This window comes from Sminthopsis crassicaudata, chromosome 1, assembly GCF_048593235.1.
Source record: "Sminthopsis crassicaudata isolate SCR6 chromosome 1, ASM4859323v1, whole genome shotgun sequence".
Classification (NCBI taxonomy): domain Eukaryota; kingdom Metazoa; phylum Chordata; class Mammalia; order Dasyuromorphia; family Dasyuridae; genus Sminthopsis; species Sminthopsis crassicaudata.
The window spans coordinates 695,682,594-695,705,757 of record NC_133617.1 but is presented as its reverse complement, the minus strand read 5'-3'; the positions used below and the strand labels follow the sequence as shown (position 1 = coordinate 695,705,757).

The 23,164-nt window shown below is 37.4% G+C and overlaps 1 protein-coding gene across 4 annotated transcripts in view; it reads left to right on the top strand.

The window, feature by feature from the left end:
• Positions 1-8,939: 8,939 nt before the first annotated feature.
• The window catches only part of CFAP92 (cilia and flagella associated protein 92 (putative)), a 76,931-nt gene continuing 62,706 nt past the window's right edge, over positions 8,940-23,164 (top strand). For all 4 annotated transcript variants that reach the window (XM_074283692.1, XM_074283693.1, XM_074283691.1 and 1 more), the window contains exons 1-3: positions 8,940-9,167; positions 12,267-12,525; positions 18,573-18,754. In XM_074283692.1, the coding sequence (XP_074139793.1) occupies positions 9,111-9,167; positions 12,267-12,525; positions 18,573-18,754 (498 nt within the window). In that variant the 5' untranslated portion in view covers positions 8,940-9,110. The remainder of the gene's footprint in view (positions 9,168-12,266; positions 12,526-18,572; positions 18,755-23,164) is intronic.

The window sequence follows — 23,164 nt, the reverse complement described above, 5'->3', positions numbered from 1 at the left end:
CTCTTTTTCCCACCCTGCTCTTGTAAAAAAAAAAATCTAGAGAAGTACTGCAAGACGCTAGCAATTCCCATTGGGCAAAAACAAATTTGTTCCCATTGGGCAAAAACAAATTTGACTTCAGCCAGATAGAAATGAATTGTAGAGAGAATACAAAAAAGTATCTGATCTTTTCTGAGGAAACTGCGTGGTTTAAGATTGAAATTTAGGGTTATTGAGAACATTTACAAACTAGTCTATGTTCAGATTATTCTCTGAGATCCGTGAATTACACTTAAAAATTTCCCAATGTGCAAGACACCATGCTGTGAACTGAGGGGGATGCAAACTCCAGCGCTGGTTGCTTTGAGAGGCAGATGAGTCTTTAGGCAAGTTGCTTGCCATATCTGAGCCATTGTTTTCATGCATCTAAAATGGGTTAAGAGGAGTGTGGTACCGTGGTGAGAAGGCCTGCCTTGGTATTAGTTAGCATGCATTTGTAATTATTGAATTAGATTTTATTTTTCCAATGAACAAAAATCTATTTTCTCTCTAATCTCCTCTTCCCCACTTTTTTTTTGGGGGGGAATCTTTTATTAACCAATATAAGTAGTCAGGCAAAACAAGCTCTCACATTAGCCATATTCAAAAATCTCATTCTGCATCTTGAGTTCATTTCCTCTCTGCCAGGAGGTGGATATCAGCATCTTTGTTGTGCCATTGTGTTGAAGAGAATCCTTAAATAACAATTTCTTATTCAGCACTCTGTGTGTGTGTGACAGAGAGACACAGAGAGATAGAAACAGAGACAGACAGACAGACAGACAGACACACAAAGAAAGAGGCAGAGACAAAGACACAGAGAGACAGAGAGGGAGGAGAAAGGGAGAGAGAAGGAGGAAGGAAGGGAGGAGAGAGAGAGAAACAGAGAGAGACAGAGAGAAACAGAGAGGGTGGGGAAGGGAGGGAGGGAAGGAAAGAGGGAAAGAGGGAGAGAGGAAAGGAGGGAGGAAGGAAACTTAGAATGTAAATGGGAGTTATTTCTTGCTGCAAAAAATTACATACCCCATTTGAATTCATTGAAGTTCTATTTTTTACTTCAGTCTGGAATACGATTTTTCCTCCAGTCACCCTATTTCAGGTCCCCAGTACTTCCTTCACTCTAAAAATCTAGAGATACCTCAAGATATAGCTCTCATATTTTATGCACTCCAGATGATATATCCTCCTTGTATTCTGCTCCCTCTCCCCATCTCTTCCTTCTTTTGGAACTTTGATACAAAATTCTTACTTATAGCTCTACCTTCAATGTTCAGCCTACAAATAATGAACTTGATTTAATGATTGAAACAGCTAAAATGTACTAAACTGGCCTGGACAAAAAAAGGCAACATCAAAACCACCACACAGTATCTGGGAACTATCAGGATACAATTGGGATACAATAGCTGGTGATTCATTGTGTTTCAAGGCCTACATGGGAGGACTTAATGAACTAATTCCAAAAGGCAACTTTCAGAGGTTCATTAATTTTTGAAAATATAATCTTTTAATAGTTTTTCCCCCCTAGAGGAAACAAATATTTGCTTCTAGTTTGTAGCTGGGAACACACTGGCACTGAAGGCCATTTAGAATAGAATCCTTCCAGACCTTTCTGTTTGTGACAGTGTTACCAGGAGTCTCAGAAAGAAATTTCAGTTGGATTCACAAGGTTTTTGTCTGATGTTCAAAGTAAGTAAATTCAATGGTTCTGCTACTTTCTTTTGTATTTGGTTGGGGGATGGGTGTGTGTACTGAAGGATCCCAGTAAAGAAATGAAAGAATTTCTTCTTCTTCTTCTTTATTTTATTTTTTTTTTTACTGTTTTTTCCCCAAGACATCCTTTTTTAAAAAATCCATCACAAAATTTTCTGATTGTTGAAAGCAGAAACATATTCTACAATTTTCATTTGCTTCTTTGCTTAATATTTTGTCATTTTTAATCTTTTTTTTTCTCTTTCTAAATGCTTACATGAGCTGGGGAAGCTTGCAGAAAGAAATGAAAAGAAGGCCTCCCTAGGAAGATGCCTGAGCCCTAAGGTCCTTTTCTGGTTCGGTGACTAGAGGAGGCCCCTTAGTTCTACAGAAAGAACATTCCCCAAGCTATGAAGGGTCAACCCCTCTGTGCCTAGAAAGTGGTAGTCATTGCTGGGGAGATGAGGGAAGGAGAATGAGTGCTATAAAAGAAAACACAGGGGTCCCCCATTCTTCAGGAATTTATAATATGGTTGAAAAGACTTTGCCAGCTGTAAAGCAATATATAAATGTAAGCCAATATTATTTGGAGAGATAAAATGTAAAAAAGTTAAACTGCAAAACAAAAGTAGAGCAATAAGATTCAAAAGGGAGAAGTGCCACAAGATTTGAATTAGGGGCCAAATGAATGATATAATTACTTACAGGGGATTGATCTCTGATACATTGACAGGGAGCAGTTAGGCGTCAACAGTGGATAGAGAGTATTAGGCTTGGAGTCAGGAAGATCCATCTTCATGAGTTCAAGTCCGACCTTAAACATTTTCCCCCATGAAGCAATTGGGGTTAAGTGACTTGCCCAGGGTCACACAGCTAGGAAGTGTTAAGTGTCTGAGACCATATTTGAACTCAGGTCCTCCTGAATTCAGGGCTGGTGCTCTATCTACTGCACCACCTAGCTGCCTCCAATCTTAGACATTTCTTAGCTGTTTTGTCTGTTCCTCATCTGTAGAAAGCACTAAAGAAGGAAATGACAAACCACTCCAATAACTTTGCCAAGAAAACCTCAAATGGGTCAGAAATGGGGTCAGAAAAGTCGAACATGCCTGAAATGACTGAAGAACAAGAGGTATAGAGAGATCTCATCAAATCCCTTGAATTTAATTACAATCTCCATGCTGATGATTCTCAAAATCTATTTTCTGCTGACTTTCAAATCTTCCATATGTAACTGTCTTTCAGACATTTTGACTGGATGTTCAGCAGACATCTTTAAATATATCTGAAACAGAATTCATTATCTTCTCTCCATCCCAAGCCTTCATAATCTCCTTTCATCCCTATTACTACAGAGGGCAACATCCTCACAGTCCCTCACAACTTTGGAGTCATTCTGGATTCCTTACTATTCCCAGTAGAGCTGGAAGGGACCTTAGCTTCCATGTAACACACCTCTCATTTTACAGATGATCAAACTGAGACTCAGAGGAATATAGGTGCCAAAGTCATAGCGTCAAATTTATTTCACTTTCATCAAAGATTCTTATTTTTTGTTTTATCAGTCTCCCTTTTGCAGGCAGAAATAACCACTCTGTACCTTTGGAAAGTTTTGATAGATTAAAAAAAATTCTTTACTTATAGTCAACCTGAAGATTAGCTTCTTCAAAGGTCCTGAGAAGGCAAACATATGGCCTGGAACCCCAATTCAAAGTTTCTTTAGTTTGGGAGGAGACTTTTTTCTTTTGTTGGTCAGGACCTGAGATTTTAATAGTATAGAAATTCCCTCCACTAATTCAGACTCTTGATTTATCTATAACATAGGCGTATATGTGTACATATGTATTTATAAATAAAATTTCAGATGGTAGTAATGTTTCCAATTACTACCAATGTGACCATGCCATTACTACATGGTCACACAGAGCTAATATGTGTCAGTGGCAGAGAGTCAAATCCAGGTCTTTTCTGACAGTAAGGTCAGCCATGCCCAGCTTGCTAGACTGTCATTCTAGGATTCCTAACTTCATTTCATTGATCATATGTATTTAACCAAAAATAAGTAAAAGGAAAATTGATCTCTCCATCCAGTTATATTACTTGGGAATAATTTAATTATTACTATGCTATGATAGGCAGTGTGCTATAGCAAATAGAAAATTGGATCTAGGAGTGAGAAATGAAGTTATGAATGTAAAAGCATATAACCATGATTCATATATCGAGCTAAGAGGTGGGCCCCATACAAATACAAAAGTAGAAAAGCTCCTGTCTTCAAGGAGCTAGTGGAGTAAGATGAGCAAGGAGTGATCAGGAGAAATTGTTTTGGTTTGGGAAGTCACAGAGATACTGAATGGAGCTATGGGAGTGTGATTGATATATTTAATTATTTGATTATTGTTCCACATCTATAAAGTGGAAGCATTGGTAGGTGACATGGTAGTGGCCAGAATTTAAAAGCAGGCAGGTATATGGGAAGAAAATGGAGGAAGGTGCAATGGCTAGAGCCATTTAGATATGGGGGACTATGTTATACACTTATCTATCAGGTTGGTAAAAAGGCCCCAAAGAGGTCCAAAGCTAAGAGGATTAATTAATGGAGATCTGAGTTCAACTTTAACCTGTGGCAAATATTAGCTATGTCACTTCATATGAGTTATTTGTGGCAATCCTTTAAGATTATAAATGGAGCAGGTTCTGATCTACATTTGTAGGAGTTTCTTACCCAGGGAAATTCCTAAGTCAGTAAAATCACAGATTCAATATAAAATCAAAATGGTGATGGTGGGGGATCTCAGTTGGAGATGAAAGGGAGGGGAGAAATTGCCATAATGAATAATTCAAAATAAATTAACTGAAAGGTTAATTCCTACGACTTTTGTGCATATGCTCTACAAAAATTAGCTTTTAACTAAAGAACAGAACTCAAGGGAAAAATATATAGACCCTCTGGGAAGATGTTATGCTTTTACTATTTGGTTTAGATATTTTAAATAAGAAAACAAAATCTCCAGCTGTGTATAAATAACTGATTTAAAGACTGATAAACCTTTTATAAATATGTTGATATAGCCTTTGAGTTGACAGTCATGCCCTCTTTCAAATTAGGGGCCTCAAAAACAATGCTGTTTCTTTGTTGAAATCTTACCCATCTGCTATTTTATTTAGAAAGAATGGGATAGAAGAAGCATGATAAATCTGTGACTTTTCACTGAATAAGGTGGGAAGAAAATGGGTCAAAAGATATCAACACAATTTACTAATATATCAACCTACCAAAGTAAAGTAAGCACATTCCAAAGTGAATATTCCATTTTCTTTCATTTCTTTTTAAGTTTGAGGTTTTTGACAACTGGCATTGAGATTTTAAATAATATAAAACAGGTTTAACACTATCACCATAAATTCCAACTGGATAAATGATCTAAATATTAAAATTCATGTCATAAGAAAATTAATAGGAGAATGGAAGACGGTATCTTTTGCAGTTTTGGTTGGTGGAAAAATTCATGTTTAGGAAAGAGATAGAAGTGGTTATGAAAGACAAAAAAGGCAATTTTGATTACATAAAACTGAAAAACTTTTGCATGCATGCATACATGCATGTGCGCACGCGCGCGCGCACACACACACACACACACACACACACACACACAATCAATGCATTGAGAAGATAAGTAATGATGGATTAGGGGAAACAACCTTTGTATCAACTACCCCTGATAAAAATCTTGACATCCAAAGTCCATAGAGAATTGATGCAAATCTGTAAGACTGAACATTACTCTCCAAAAGATAAGTGGTCAAAGCAATGAACAGCTTTCACAATGACAAATGCAAATCTTTGACTATCATATTGAAAATGCTCCAGATCACTGATAAACAAAATGTAAATTAAAACAACACTTCTTACTGATCAAACTGGCAAAGCTGATTTATTTGTTTTTTGAGGAGGAAACCATACCTCAGATTTTATTGATATTTGTAGCTCCTGGTAAGGGATCTCTCCCTCTCCTTCCCTCCCTCTACCCTGTCTCTCTCTGTCTCTGTCTGTCTGTCTCGCTTTCTCTTTCCTTCCCTTCTTCTCTCTCCTCTCTCTGTCTTTTCCTCCCTTTCTCCCTCCCTTCCTTTCTCTGTCTCTGTCTCTTTCTGGGTCTGTCTGTCTGTCTCTGTGTCTCTGTCTCTGTCTCTGTCTCTGTCTCTGTCTGTGTCTGTGTCTCTCTCTGTCTCTCTCTCTGTCTCTCTGTTTCTCTCTCTCTCTGTCTCTCTGTTTCTCTCTCTCTCTCTTTCTCTCTCTCTCTGTCTCTCTGTTTCTCTCTCTCTCTGTCTCTCTGTTTCTCTCTCTCTCTCTCTCTCTCTCTCTCTCTCTCTCTCTCTCTCTCTCTCTCTCTCTCTCTCTCTCTCTCTCTCTCTCTCTCTCTCTCCCACTGAAGATCAGCAGCTATTTTCCAACTTAAGGTAAATAGAAAAGCTCCTGGGACATTGAAAGGTTATGTGACCTGCCTGGAATTGAACAGTCAATATCAGAGGCCAGCAATGAGACTTCAGCCCAGGTCTTCTTAACTCCCAAAGCCAGTTCTCTGTCCACAATACAGCATCACATCTGGAGTCAGGAAGACTTGTTTTTCTTAGTGCAAATCTAGCCCCAGACACTAGTTGTATGTCTTTGAACAGGTGATTTAATCCTATTTGCCTCAGTTTCCCTATCTGTAAAATGGGCTGGAGAAGGAAATGGCAAACAAATCTCTCCAATATCTTTCCCCAAAAAAACCCCAATAGAGTAACAAAAAGTCAGACACGACTGAACAACAATCCTATCTTTTGATCTAGTCATCTGTATACTGGGTTTATACTCTAAGGACATCAGTAAAGAAAAAGATCTCATATGTAGCAAAACCAGGCATCATGATACAGTGAAAAGAATGCTCAGTTTGGAGCCAGACAACCTAAATTCCAACCTCCATTTATTGACTCTGTGACCCTGGAAAAATCACTTGCCCCATATGAGTTTTAATTTCGTCTCCATATCCTATCTGTAAAATAGTTGGGATTGGGCCTTTGAGGTCCTTTTTAACACTAAGTTTTGATCCAAAGATCAAAAAATTTTATTTGCTAGGGTAACTCACACCTTGATGTTTCCACTTGCTTCTCCCAATACACTGATATCCTTTGAGAATATGATGCAGTTAACAGCTTGCTCTGCTGGTTGGAGTCTTCTGCTGAACTATTCACTCAATTGATGCTACTTTCTCTGTAGAGCACTTGGTACTATGAGGATTCTTTTCCCAAAGGGAAGGGGAGGGTTATTCATTCATTGTTTTACTTTATGGCTCCCAAAGATATTCTCATTCTCTCTCCCCCTCTTCCTCTCCCTCTCCCCTCTCCCCCCCCTCTCTCTCACATCAGTTGGAAAGCCCTTATCCATTTGAGTCTTTCCCCCTTTTTAACTAGATCTCTTTCCCTGCCCAAGACAGCATTTACACTATCATTTAAAGTAACATAATTACTAGCTTTTTGAGAACTGCATCCATAGATCTTAATTCCCTCTCCTTCCCACCAATCTCTATGAGAGGTGCTATTGTGGTTCAAGAGACAGTCTCAGAGCCAGGAATTTGGGCTCAAGGTCTGCCTTTGTCACATTTTAGGCTGTGTGGCCTTGGCCAGTCACTAAACATCTCAGATTTCCTCAGCAATTCTAATGCTAAAACTTGCAAAACTATTGCCCATCTTCAAAAATAAAAGGAATTTCCCTCACTATGAATCTCCTGTACTGAGAGAGAGGAAGAGGGAGAGGGAGAGAGAGAAAAAAAGGGAGAGGGAGAGGGAGAGGGAGAGATAGACATACACACATAAACAGGAAGAGGAGGAGGAGAGATAGACAGACAAAGAGAGAGACAGAGACAAAGAGAGACAGACAGAGACAGATAGAGAGAGATAGAGACAGAGAGATAGAGAGAGACAGAGATCTCTATATTCTTTACTCATAGAAATATCACCTGAATGAATGATGGCTTATGTGAACCTTCCATACAGGTTTGTTGTGAGGGAGATGCTTCATAAGAAGGGCACCCTGGAAATATGAGGTGTTTCTCTGGATGCAGAAGCCTAATTTAAATGCTGTTGGTTATATCTGACTAGTGGATAATTTGAGGATGGCAGAAACTCAGTATTGTATCAGTTTTTCTTTGACATTGAGTACTCCATGTTTTTGTGCCAAAACTTGATTTCTTTGTCCTTTTGCAGGGAACAGGGAGGACCGGGGGTGAAAGAAAAGCACTTTGTAAACCTTAAAGAACTATATAAATGGGAGTTTTTATTAGACATTTCATTCTAAGTTATATTAAATTTGTCTAGGTACATGTTTTATTCCTGCTATTACATGGTAAGTTTAAGGGAAGGGATTGCTTTTAAATTCATCTCTGTTTCTCCTCTTTCTTGTATGTACCATGAGCCCTTGCACACTGGAAGAATTGTTGAATAAAAGTGTATTTTTTTTAAAGTGAATCAGATCAGTGACTCTGGAAAGTTTTTGCCTCAGATTCCTCATCTGTAAAATGAGTTGGAGAATGAAATGGTAAAACCCTCCAGTGTATTTGCCAATAAAATTCCAAACAGGGTTACCAAGGTGGGACCTGACTACAATGACTGAAAATAACAGATTTTTGAAACGAGGAGAGGAACACTCCTTCTTCCCTACCCCTCACCCCGATTTGGGAAGAATGACAAGGGTATTTGATCTGGAGTTCTGAATTTCTAGTTAGGGAATCTAGTGCAGAATTCCAACTCTGCTTCCTCCTACCTTCCTACCTAGCCGAGTCATTCCTCCTTCTCCAAGCTTGTTTCATCTGTAAAATGTAAGAGTTCAAGACAAGTTGATTATAGGGGACATAGATTTAAAAATGGAAGAGAAGTGCTCATATCTCACCTCTTCATTTCGAAAACATGGAACCTGAGATCCATTAAGTGGTCCCCAAGTCTGTCAGCAGTAAGAGTCAGCAAACCTTGGTCTTCTGGTTCCAAATCTATCGCCTTTCCAACTCTAATGACTTCACCGGGGGAGAGCTTAGGGACCAGTGAAGCTTTCTAAGGGAAGTTTAATCACTTTCTTCTGGGCCTTCTTTGGTCTCCCCTAAAAATGAAAGCGGGCTCCGCCCTCCAGCGGAGAACTCCGGCCTCAAAGTCAGCGAACTGAAGGACACTGAGTCCTCTCTTGCCTAGCAACCGCATAACACAGGACAGCCTCATTCGGGTTCCTGCGCGGCTCGCCCTGGGGCGTTCTTCAGTTCCCGAGGTGGACACAGGTACTACCCCTAGGTCGGCAGTGAGCAGACCGGAAGAGAAGAGAGATGCTAGAGAGAAGCGCGAGCCCCTAGGCTTGAGGGGTGTGGCGGGGCGGGGCAGGGATGGGGAGATCGCGGCGGAGCAGCGAAGAGAATCCTCCTACCTCCCAGCTAGAGCAGGTAAGCCCCCCGGGACCCCCGTCTGCGGGGTGGCCCCGGAGTGGATGACAGATTTGGGCTGGGGGCGAGTGCTCGGGGAGAGCGCACGCATGGGATGGAGGATGAAGGATGGAAGTTCCCGGCCCCCCTTCGGAGAGGCTGTACACGTGCCAAGCCTCGGTCCTCGGAGGACCACCCTTACACGCCCACGTGTGATGTGTGTATGGGTGGCGTCAGGGAATTTGGGCTCTTATTGTCTTACTTCGGGTCCCCAAATGTCAGATTTGAAAGGAACTTCAGGGATTATCCTCCACTTTACTCTCCCCCCCTCCCTCGTGGGCGAATTTAGGCCTAATTAGTCGTTCATCAAACATAGCATTTACTGCGTGCCTGGCACTGTGCTGAGCACGGAGGACACAAATACCGCGTTCTCTACTCTCATAGAATTAACTTTCGAATGGGGCAACAAGATGTACACCGTGGAAGTGGAAGCTCCCGTTCTGAGAGGAGATTTAATTGGGCTTATGAAATTTATTTTCAATTGATTAATGTTTGTTTACCCACAGCTGTGATAAATTTAACACAAATGACAATAGAACTGTATTGTAAATCTTGTAAATAGCCTTGACAATAGAACTCTAACAGGAAGCCAGAGAAGGCTTCATAGAGCTGGAGGTGTTTGAATTGGACTTTAGAAGATGACGAGGGATATATTGGGTAGGGAGGGCCCTTCCTGTAAACGTGACCACAGGTGGACACCTGGTTTAGTGGATTTGAAACCTTGGGCAAGTCCCTTAATGTTTTTGGCTCTCCATTTCCTCCTCTAAGGAGACTGGACTAGATCAGAGCTTAAACTTTTTCCACTCCCAACCCCTTCTCAATGGAGAAATTTTTATGTGACCTGAGGTGTATGGATAGGTATGTAAAATAGGTATGCAAATTAAACATTTACTAATAATAAATCATAATTTCATGACCCTTCCATTCAGTTAGGAGAGCTCATATGGGCTCAGGCCCCAGATAAGTTGCTTTCTAGTCCTAAATGGATGATGTTATTGTTCAGAACAACTCTTAAATAGTATGAATAAGGGGGATGAAGCCCTGAGAGGACATGGTAAAAGACACCTTGATTTTAGTAGATTTGGAGTTCTGGGGAGTTCTAAGACCTCTCTGAGGAAATCCCTAAAGCTCTCAGGGCTTCAGATTTCTCATCTGGATTAAACTCCTTCGTGCTAAATCTACCATTTTACGATTTGGATTCAGACTTGGTTTCAAATAAAATCTCTGATGCTGACTTTCAGCGTGACCCTGGGAACCCCCTCTGATTTTTCTGGATTCAATTAAAATAATATTTTAATTGTAAATGATAATGCATTTTAGTGTCTATATAGGCACTATAGTGCCTCTAGGAATTTGGGGAGGAAAGCCCTTTGTAAGACAAAGTATTATATAAATATGGGTTGTTATTATATTATGAAATGATTTGCTCAAAGTCATCCTGGAAATCCTAACTCTGAATCTCTTCCAAACCCTTTTCTGATTTCACATTTACAAAAACAAACAAACAACTGCTACCTAAATGTCATCCTCTGTTCTTCTTCCCTTTCCATAGTTGTTTCTTGTGATCCTCCAAGAGGTCCCAAGTATATTCCAGTCAAGTATTAACGGTCACAAGAACTTTATCTTAAGGAAGTCTTGCTTTTAGTGGGACTGCTGTATTAATTTTCCCATTTTCCCCTCTGGCCACTGGCCACTTGATTTCTCTCACCCTGAGTTTCCTCATCTGTAAAATGAGGTTAGATAATAATCTCTTTCTTCCAACTCTTAAATTTTGTGATCCAAAATCAGTAGGTCCATCTACAAAGTGGCCATTCCCTAAAGAGAGATTAGGAAGAAGTGTTTGAGCTTTCCAGGGAACTTGCAATCCTGTTGAGGAGATGATTTTTTTTTTTTTTAATGTAGGTGGTACAGTTAAAAAAAAAAAAAGATTCAGGATAATGTAAACAAAGAGTTATATGTCTTCACTCCTGGTTTGGCAGCCATACCTCCTTGTATTCAGACTCCCGCCTTTTCAGAATTATTGCATCTAATTCCCTTTTCCTGTACTTAACATTCTAATCCAAATGGCCTTCTGGCCATTTACCTGACATTCTGCTTTCTCTCTCCTCACTCCTGTCACTAGAATCCTTTGCTTCCTTCAAGACCCAACTCAAATCTTATCTCCTTGAAGAGGATTATTCTGATTTTTCTTTTTCTACCTACCTGTTGCTAATGCCATCCTCCCAAAGAAATTACTCTCTATATTTTGTGTTTGTTTTCCACCTTTGACATATTTGGCCAAGTCACTTGACTTATTATTGTTCCAGTCACATCCAACATAGGGATCTGCCATGGTAAGGGTTCTTTACCTAGAGCATCTCATGAATTTACAGATCTGGTGAAATTAAAAAAAAATTTATTTGCTTATCTGGCTACATAACATTTCTCCTCAAAGGCAAGAACTGTGTGAGTTTTGTCTTTGTATCCCTAGCATTTGGAACCATGTCTGTCAGTGGTGCTTAATAAATGCTTTTTGAAGGTATTCTGAATGAACAGAACTGCTAACAAAAAGCATGAGAATGAAGTGATGATACATTGAAGTAGAGGAGAAAGGCTATTTGAGTAATAATAACAATAGTTAGTATTTATTTATATAGTGTTTTAAGATTTGTAAATTACTTTACACATACTATCTCATAATAATAGTACCATCCCCTTAGGGTTGTTGTGGGGATAAAATAAGTTAATTGCTTTATAAATGGTATTCTTCTTCATCACTATCACTATCATCATTTTCATTATCATTGCTATTTCCTCCCAGCCATCCTGGGTGGTAGATCCTCCGATTATCTCATTTGATAGATAAGGAAATTAAGGCTGAGAAGTCCAAGTGACTTTCCCAGATTCACACTGCTACATATTTGTAGCCAGATTATCATCCAGATTCCAAGTTCAATACAATCTCCTATATCACTTAGCTGTCATCTTGATCTGAGCTCTGCTCCGCTAATACCTTACAGTCTTAAGTTCCTGAGGGGCTCTGTGGAATCAGTCTGCATTTCTCCTCCTCTCCCATCCCAGGTGGAATCCTCCAAGCAATTACAGAAGAACTTGGAGTGGGACTATGAAGCTAAGCCTTCCTACAGTTCCAAGGAACATTTCTCTAGTGTGACGCTCTATCAGTATGACAGTGATTTGGGAAATGAGGACTGGTTCCAGTCCATGGAACAGAAACCCTTTGGACAGCACTCTTTTTATTCAGAGGATGCTGCAAACTCTGATATTCCCCAGATAGTTCCTTGTACGATCACCATCTGCTTGGCTCTGCCAGATGTCTTTGGTAAGTACTGGAGAAGACACATTGTTTTAGATGAATGAGCAAATGGATTTTCTTTCCTAAGTTTCAAAATATATATTTACGTTTTCCTCTTCTTCTCTGTTCCCCCCACCACCCATTGCTCACCCTTTCCTCCTTGTACATGATAACAGAACTCTAGTGAATGAGAGGATAATACTTACCAGGGATTCAGGCTTCTAGGTGGCCAACCACTGTAAGGACTAATCCAGGGAGACTAAATAAAATTCTGTGCTTTCTTTACAAATCACATACCGTAATGACTGAGCCCAAGTCCCTATTCTGAAATCAGATTTAATTATGTTTATGAAATTTAACCACATTTTCCACTGACCAATGTTGTTTATCCACAGTTTTGATAAACAGTTTAACATAAATGATTAGTCTTGACAATAGAAGAATAAATTGAATTGTAACAGGAAACCAGAGAAGGTTTCATAGATCAGGAAGTATTTGAAATGGACTTTAAATGATAGGGAAGGATTCACCAGATAGAGATTTTTTAAAATTTCTGCATAAATTGGATTTAAGTGAGGCAGAGTTGCACAAAGTTGTCAGCTCACTCTCTCTTCTAAAGTCGCCACTGTCCTTTGGCTGGACAGAGTCAAGACTCGAGATGCAATAGATGACTTGCTGTCTTCTATTTTTAGCCCAACTCTATGGGCTCCACAACACCTGCTTCAGCTGTCTTGATGGCTGTTGGAACAAATTGTTCTCATCTACCCATTGCACCAGGTCTTTTTATGCTTGGGGTAGACATCCCACCTAATTCACCACAGGGTTTGAGACCTCATAGTCACCCTCGACCTGGTTTAGACCATGTGCTGAAATGGTTTACCAGAGTGTGGCTACTGAGCATGCTACAGTTCTTGGAACCCCAAGTGAGATGGATCCTAGTACATGAGGTGAATCAGGTGATCACCAAAGATGGAAAGTAGCCCTGTATAGGACCTGGCAGCTCTCACCCCAGGGATATCAGTCTTCCCTGAACACACCCTGTTCCCCATGGAGACAATTACTAAGAGAGAAATCTGAAAAGATAGATATATCAGAAGATGCAGTCTTGAAACACTTGAAAAGTATCTGAACTTTAGCCCTGGAGGCAGGAGGGAGACCCTGAAGATTTCTGAGTATTGACATGACTGACTACAGAAAACTGCTTAATTTACACATTTATGGAAAAAAGAATATTGTCCTAAATTTGATCAGATGCTAAATAGTGAATATAGGGAACAGTAAAAGGAAAGCAGAAATGCTATATATGATTATACAGGAATACAATTTCTTCTCCCCCACTTGTCACCATTTATTAAGAGACTGCTTGAATATGGCATGAAACACTATGCTTTTTGATGTAAATTAGCCAGAATTTCTGCCTCTGGGAGTTTTCCATCTGAGACAGCTTTGATATAGATAGAATTATTAAAGAATTTTAGATAAATGGAGAAATACTTACTACATATATAAATCATAATATTTACATTGAATTATGGGCTCAGTGGTCAACTGTTTTTTGGCCCAGGATCCTCTCAGGTGAGTTTGGGGAGACTCATCACAGTGTTGGCCATTAGATGGTGAATAATTTTGAGTTTTTTAACTTATTAAATCACGGGTACAGAGGGGTTGCAGTTTGCATCAGTAGAGGGAACACTCACCCAGATGAAATCATAGAGCCTTGAAGTATTTATATTATGTGTTAAAAAAGGGAGACATTCATTTAGTGAAGCAAATGAAAAGGAAATCATAGAAGTTGCCTTTTTAGACAGATTTCTACAGAAGTCACCATTTCTGCAAGTCTAGAATGTCTTCATGGAAGAGTCATGATTTTAATAGAGGAAAGAATATGAAAAGGAAAAAGAGAGATAGATATTCTAGGCTTGGATTGTGGGGCTGGAAATGTTGTTCAAAGTGAAATAAATATATTTTCCTGAGACAAGTAGAATGAATGGATGTCAGAGAACCAGAAAAGTGAAGTGGCATATAAAAAAAGGCCCTAATAACCTATAAAAAAACGCTAATGGGCATTTTGGTTCTGGTAGATATTCTGTTGCCCCTCTGAGAGGATGTATTTTTAAATTTTTCTGTTATTTATATCTATAATTTATATGTTTATATAATTTATATTTTTATTTTCTTCCTATTTTTGTACTTGACTTTTCTTTTTATTCCTCTCTTAACAACCAATCATTTCTGCAATCATTACTTTATCACATATTATGCTCAAGACACTGGGGATGCATGGAAAACAAGCATCTGTTCTTAGGGATAGGGTTTGGAACAGTGTAGGAAATTCTTGGATGAAGAAATCTCTTTGCCAAAATAGGTCGGTGCCTTACTTCGACTTACGGTTCTAGTTGCCTAGAGCTTTGAGCATTTAATTAACTTGCCAGGCTCATACAGCCACTATGTGCTAAAGGTGGGACTCAAACTCTGGTTTTCCTGGCTCCAATGTTGACTATCCATTACACCTTACTTACTCTTTTTCTGTCCTGAAGAAAACTGTGCAACTGTTGGTTAATTACTCTACTACAGGATGTGAAGATCTGGAATCACTTGCATGTGGGATACAGCAGAGTATAATTAATCATATTGTAGTGACAAGAGTCTGGAGAATGGAGGCAAATGGCTTTGGTTCAAATTTCAAGTCTGCTTCTTTCTGCCTATGTGACTTTGAACGAGTTCTTTTTTCTTTGCTGTCACATCACACCAGACTCAAGTTGAGTTTGTTTTTCCTTAATAACTCCCAGGACTTTTCTAGATGAATGCTTCCCCCATTTCATATTTGTCAAGCTGATTTTTTTATCCAAGTGTTTCCATTACATTTAGCCATATTAAATTTAAGATCCTTCTCCTTGGTGGACAGAAGTAAAATAATAGTAAGGATTTCTGTTTTTTCTTGTCAGTCATCATTATCCTGTCTATCCCGAATTGACAATCTTATCTTTTCTTGGAACCTCTCGTTATGTAGCTAAAAAAACCCCAACCAAGTAAACAACAGAAAACCAAAAAACCCAATCCCTTTTTGTTATATTTTTCCTCAAAAATCTAGCCTTATTCTTTGTTTGGGATTGCCTAACTGTTATATGCTTTTGAATTCATCTGCTTGTTATATTTTCTTGCTCCCTTCTTCTCTATGTTTTGTAAAGAGTGAAATTGGTAGGTGTTTTTTTCCTTCAAATCCTTTGAACGAGATCTGTTCTCCCCAAATGTAGAGTATACATGTGATTAGTTCTAGTTTTCCTCTTTCCTGTTACAAACTCTTAAGATGAGGGGTTATTTTGCCTTCTGTTTCGCTCCCCAGATTCCCATTAAGTCGATTCCTCTAGAAATCAGTGTTTTCCTGGTGAGAATCACTTCCAGAATAGAACTTCCTTCATTGGTTCTTAAACCACTTGAAGAATAAAAAATATCATTAAGGGAAGTTTATCCAGTCAAATGAAGGAACCTATTCTTACTATACTGTTTCTCTATAGTAGGTTTGTGATCCATTTTTCTGATTTCATCAATTTCTTTTTTCTGTCCAGTTGGCCAATAAAATATTCCAGTTTAAAATGTTGCTTCAGTTTTTGCCTCTGTTGAACTTCACCCAAGTTCTCTTCATCAGATTTCCCTCTATTTTCTTCATTTTCCTTATCAATTGATCAATCAACAAATACCTATTAAGTGCCTACTCTGTGCCAGTAGCTATGCTAGGCATCGAAGATATAAGTAAAAATGAGAAAACAGTCTCCACTTTATTATAAGCTTAAAGGGGGAAACAACAGGTGCATTTAAAATATATATACAACATAATGAAACGTGAACAAATACCTATGTATATAGTCATTCAATACAAGATCATTTGGGCAGGAGAGCACAAGTAATTGGGGAGATCAGAAAGAGAGCTTTATGTTGAAGATGGGTCTTCATTTTGGGCTGCATCTTCTGTTTATCTGTCCGAGTATCTATTCACTCTTTTATTTATTCACTCATCTGTTTATTTATCCATTTACTTATTCATCCATTTATTTATTTGGGGTTGCAACTTAAAATAAGAGAAGGACTCTGATTAAATGTCATTATAGAGCTGATTCAGTGTATTTTCCATAGGCAAAGGGCCATCCAGCATTGTGTGCTCACATCAAAGAAGGTGCTGTGCTTTATAAACAAAGCAGAATTACAAAAGAAATGTCAGTTGAGCAGATTTTGAGACTTCTAGATCTCCAAGACCAAAAAAATGATATTATTGGAACAAATTTTTATATGGCTTTTTTTTTTGAGGCAATCAGGGTTTATACATGGTCATACAGCCAAATTTGAATTCAGATTTTCCTTACTCCAGGGTCAGTATTCTATCTACTGTGCTACCTAGCTGTATGGAGTTATACTTTTTTCTTTCCTTTTTTAAATTGCTCTCTCTCTCTCTCTCTCTCTCTCTCAATCTCTCTCTCTCTCTCTCTCAATCTCTCTCTCTCTCTCTCTCTCTCTCTCTCTCTCTCTCTCTCTCTCTCTCTCTCTCTCTCTCTCTCTCTCTCTCCCCATATATATATGTACATATATATGTATATATATTCAGCTAGATGGTGCAGAGGATAAAGTTCTTGAAATTAGAAATCTGACTTCAGATTTTTCCTCAGACATTTTCTAACTGTGTGACCCTAATAAAGCCAGTTAACCTCTTTTTGCCTCAGCTTTTTTTCAAAAAAAAAAAAATGGGACTCATAATAATACCTACTTTGCAAGGTTGTTAGGATCAAATGATCCTAACATTTGTAGAGTATTACAAATATTTGTAACTTTTTAAATATACATTTCTTCATGAATCATGCTGGGAGAGAAAAAGCAGAACAAAAGGGAAAACCACAAGAGAAAAAAAAACAGAAAAAAGTGAACAAAGCATGATAGAATTTTTGTAAAGTGCTTAGCACATAGTGAGTGCTATAAAATGCTAGCTATATATGTATATTACCAATACTTATGATAATGTTTATAAAATATATGAACCTAAAACCTTTATAAATAATATATATATAGATATATAAAATATAAATGTTGGCTATTATATATGCACATGTATGTGTATAGACACATATTTATATACACACACACATCTTCATCTGTTTATCTATCTATGTATCTATCTGTCTTTCTAGTTCTAGCTTCTCTGTTAGGATGTTAGTACCTTGTTAGTAGGGATTGTTTTATTCATTGTTTTTGTAACCCTGATAGTTATTACATACTTGTTGATTAATTGATTACAGTTTATCCACACATTCTTATTCATATTTTCCCCTGTCCTTCATAGTAGTCCACCCAGTGTACTCAGGATATTCTTTGAACATATGGGTACTAGTGCCCTAGTCAGGCAACCATCTGTTATTACTTACTCTTACTACATGACTAGCCCATCTCCTTTTCTGGTTATATACATCTCTCCTAGAACATGTTTTATGTTTTTTTGTTTTTTTTTTTTGTATGCAAGTCATCACTGGTAATATCCTGCAAGTAATTTATGTTTGTTGAATAGCTCTTCATTGCCCTTTAGATGACACACAATTTTGATTTTTAGAGATTGTGATATTTCATGATTGACTGTCACATGGCATTACCAGAAGCATATTAATGTTATTTGTTTCAGAGAGAAACCTGAGGTTGTTGAAGGTACAATGCAGTTTCTCAAATATAATCCAACCTGTTATCTATCTCCTGTTCAATTTGAGGCTCAGGTCTTGTGAAATCATTCATTACAGTGAATGTTGGTTGATTTTTTAAATGTCATGAGGATAGTAGGAGGAAGTATTGAATCTAGGAAGAGATATAACCCATTTTCAATGCATATTTAATCAAAACTAGACATGAGAAGGGAGAGAAGTTTGGGAATAAAGTAGGAAAGAAAAAAAGTGGCAGGATGATGTGGAGATTTGAACTTGGCTAATAACATGCTATGCATCATGCTAGGTAGGTTTTTTGGCCACAAGAAGAAAGCTCTAATTTTCTCATGAAATATAAATGTGACTACTTTTCACTTACTAAATCTATGTTGTGTCTTCTAGGGCTCAAAGGAAAGCATACACATGAAATGTTAAAAAGATTAAAACATGACAAAATTACAAAATTGCGACGGTTCTATCATATAGAATATTTGCTCTTACCGGATGACACAGAACCCAAACAAGTTGACATAGTACTGTTTAGCACATTAACAATTAAATTGTTCATGGAATCTGGAATGAAGGTAAGATGTATATATGTGAATATATTATGTATTTGTCATGTATCTACATCCTAAATATATATTTCCTAAAAGAAATAGAAATATATTAACTAATATATATGTGTATACTAAATGTAAATAACAAATTAAGTCATATTAATTTTATCTATTGCAGTGAATATATTTATATATACATTGATTTATCCATTAATTGATTATTTGTTTAATTACATTTCTTTTAGTAAATTTTAAAGCACTTGTCTTGCTATCTAGTTTACAACATTTTTGAAATTATTTTTCGTAAAAAAAAAAAAAAAAAAAAAAAAAAAAAAAAAAAAAAAGAAATTATTTTTCGTGATGCAAAACACCCGACCACTACTTGGCATTGGAGTGAGACTTGAAGTATATGTAGCATAAATTAAATATGTCTGCTGTGACAAATGAGAGAATTGAGGGGATTGGGACAGCAAGTGGGTAATTGTGGGAATTGAATGAACCCTATTGACTCCATCAGGTGACTCAGTTCTGGAATTAGCTCCTTTCTATTCATTTATGGATCTAGTCTAAATTCTATCATGTGAGAAAACTTTATTTAATAATAGGAATTAGGAGAAAACTTTGGCTGGGAAGCTGGACTACCTTTATCTGCTGTTTAATTAAGGGCCTAGGTTTTGCTGATCAGAAACCCAGTCAGAACCAAAGATTGATGCAAGAAGTTTTCTCACCATTGTATATCTCAAAACAATCTATATATCTAACTGAAAACTGTCCCAGTACTAGTCAGTTTTTGTTTATATGTTATCTGAAAACCGGCCCTTTACTGGTCAATTTTTGTTTCTGTGTTTATTTGCTTATGTACATTTAAGGAAAGTAGAACACTTCTTTTTCTGAACTCAGGAAACTACTCCTATTTGCTCTCCCTCTTCCAATTTGAAAAGTCCCTTATTTTTTTTTTTTTACAATTAGAAATCAGATAACTTAATTTTTAATTGATCTTCCTTTGCCCCTCCACTTTCCCTTCAGTTTTTGGGATCCAGACCTAAGCTGAGGAAATCTGGTTCTGATTTGCTAGGTAATCACAATGCATTGCTTAATAAATCAATATGTTTGGAAGATCAAACCTTTGTTTCCTCAGTCATTTCATCTTTCACCCACCACACATGATAACTTTTTTTTTTGGCCTTCAATAAACTCTTTGAGATGTTCTGGAGAATCCTTTTGCTCTGGCACATTAGAAATACTACAGATCTAAGTCATCCACGTACTAATGTTGTGTTTTTGAATTAGAATCTGTTTTTGGCTGTTTGTTAAACTTTGTACCTTAAGCTAACTACCCTTTACTTCCTTTAGTTCCTCACAATTCTCCAAATAAAGTCTCTTTCCTTGCCTTGTCTTACTTCTTACCATACCTTACTATGTTGGATAATAGAGAGTTTTTGCAAATTAACTTAAAAAGTTCAATGGCAATTATGTGAACACAATTACAAAACACTTTTCAATATAAATAAAGTTAGATTGAAACAATTCCAAGAATATTAAATGCTCCTGGGTTGGCTGAGCTAATACAATAAAATGACAATTGTACTGAAATTAATCAATTTATTCAGTGCCATACCAATTAAACTACCAAGAAATTACAGAGCTAGAAAAAATAATAAAAAAATTCATCTGGAAGAACAAAAGGTCAAGAATTTCAAGAGAATTAATGCAACATTTTTCAGCCATTCCCCAACTGATGGGCATCCACTCAGTTTTCAGGAGTTTGTTTCCACTACAAAAAGGGCTGCCACAAACATTTTTGCACATGTGGATCCTTTTCCCTTTTTTATGATTTTTTGGGTTACAACCTCAGTAGAGACACTTGCTAGATTAAAGGGTCTACATATTTTGATAGCCCTTTGGGCATAGTTCCAAATTGCTCTCCAGAAAGTTTTGCTGGTGTGACAAAATGCAAAGGAAGGAGGTCTAGCTTTAGCAGACCTAAAACTATATTACAAAGCAATGGTCATCAAAATGTTTGGTACTAGCTAAGAAATAGAGTAGTGGAATAGATTAGGTTCACAAAACACAATAATCAATGGCTGTAGTAAACTAGTATTTGATAAATTCAAAGATTCCAGCTTCTAGTAAAAGAACTTATTTTTTTGACAAAAATTGTTGGAAAAACTGGAAAATAGCATGACAGAAACTAGGCATTGACCAACACCTGTACCAAGATAAAGCCGAAATGGGTTCATGATTTAAACATAAAGGGTGAAACTATAAGCATATTAGGAGAACAAGGGATAGTCTGCCTTTCAGATCTGTGGCAAAGGGAGGAGTTTGTAGCCAAAAAAAGAACTAGAGAACATTATGAAACGAAAAATGGATAATTTTGATTATGTTAAAATAAAATTTTTTTTTACAAACAAAACCAGGGCAGCCAAGATTAGAAGGAAAGCAAAAATCTGGGGAAATTTTTATATCCAGATAGATAGAGGCCTGATTTTTCTGATAGAGGCCTCATTTCTAAAATACATAGAGAATTAACTTAAATTTATAAGAATACAAACTATTCCTTAATTGATAAATGGTCAAAAGATACAGACAATTTTCAGAAAATATATTAAAGTCATTTCTAGTCATATGAAAAAAATGTTCCAAATCACTATTGATCAGAGAAATTCAAATTAAGACAACTCTGACGTACCACTTCACACCTCTCAGATTGGTTAGAATGACAGGAAAAGATAATGATGAATGTTGGAAGGGTGGAAAAACTGGGACACTGATACATTCTTGGAGGAGTTGTAAACTTTCTGGAGAGCAATTTGGAACTGTGTCCAAAGGGCTATCAAACTGTGTAGACCCTTTAATCTAGCAAGTGTCTCTACTGAGGTTGTAGCCCAAAAAAATCATAAAAAAGGGAAAAGGATCCACAGGTGCAAAAATGTTTGTGGCAGCCCTTTTTGTAGTGGAAACAAACTCCTGAAAACTGAATGGCTGAATAAGTTGTGGTATATGAATGTTATAGAATATTATTGTTCTGTAAGAAATGCCCAGCAGGATGATTTCAGAGAGGCCTGGAGAGACTTACATGAACTGATGCTGAGTGAAGTGAGTAGAACCAAGGGAACATTGTATATGGCAACAAGATTATGTGATGATTCAGGCCAGTTCCAGTGGTCTTGTGATGAAGAGAGCCATCCGAACCCTGAGAGAGGACTGTGGGAACTGAGTGTGGACCACAACAGAGCATTTTCACTCTTTTTGTTGTTGTTTGCTTGCATATTGTTTTTTTCTCTCATTTTTCCCCTTTTTGGTCTCATTTTTCTTGTGCAGCATTGATAACTGTGGAAATATGGATAGAAGAACTGCACAATAACATATATTGGATTACTTGCTGGCTAGAGGATAGGGGGAAGGGAGGGAAAAATTTAGAACACAAGACTTTGTAAGGGTGAATATTGAAAATTATCTCTCTCTCTCTCTCTCTCTATATATATATATATATATACATATATATATATAGAAAATAAAAAGATTTAATTAGAAAAAGATTATATGATGATCAACTGTGATGGACTTGACTCTTTTTTAACAATGAGGTGATTCAAGCCAATTCCAATAGATTTGTGAGGGAGAGAGAGAGCCATCTGCATCCCAGAGAAAGGGCTGTGGAGACTGAATGCGGATCAAAGCACAGTATTTTCAACCTCCCCCTTCTTTTGGTGATGGTGATGGTATTTGCTTCTTTTCTTTTTCTCATGTTTCCCCCCTCTTTGATCTGATTATTCTTGCCCAACATGACAAATATGGAAATATTTTTAGAAGAATCACACATGTTTAACCTATAGGGGATTGCTTGCTATCTAGGGGAAGGGGGAAGGGGAGAAAGAGGGAGAAAAATTTGAAACACCAGGTTGAAACCTTTCCTTGCATGAATGTGAGAAAATAAAAATCTATTATTTTCAGAATATAAAATTATTTTAAAAAGTGTCCCATTGCAAAATTAATTTGTAATAATGCTTATCTCAAAGGACATAAGACAGCATGATGAATTAACACTATTCTATCCATTTCAGGAAAATTTGTTACACTAAAAATGTTTTTTTGGTGCCTAAGTAAGTTAATGTTCTCTCACTTCTTTAGAGGGCATTTGACTCTTTGTAGGCAAATTAAGGGGGAAAAGAGAGTCTTAGTTTCACTTTCTATACATTAATCCTACTTTGCTGCCAGCTGTGTTTTCTGAGTTAAAAGTGGGCAGCTACTGTTGTATAAAAATTCCTTTGGAGAAATTTACCAAAATGATTAAAAATCATTTCACAGTTTGGCTGGCATTTAGCTTTAGGTAAATATTAATATTATTCAGTCCCGTCCAACTTTCCATGACCCCATTTGAAGTTTTCTTGGCAAAGATACTAAAGTGCTTTGCCATTTCCTTCTCTAGCT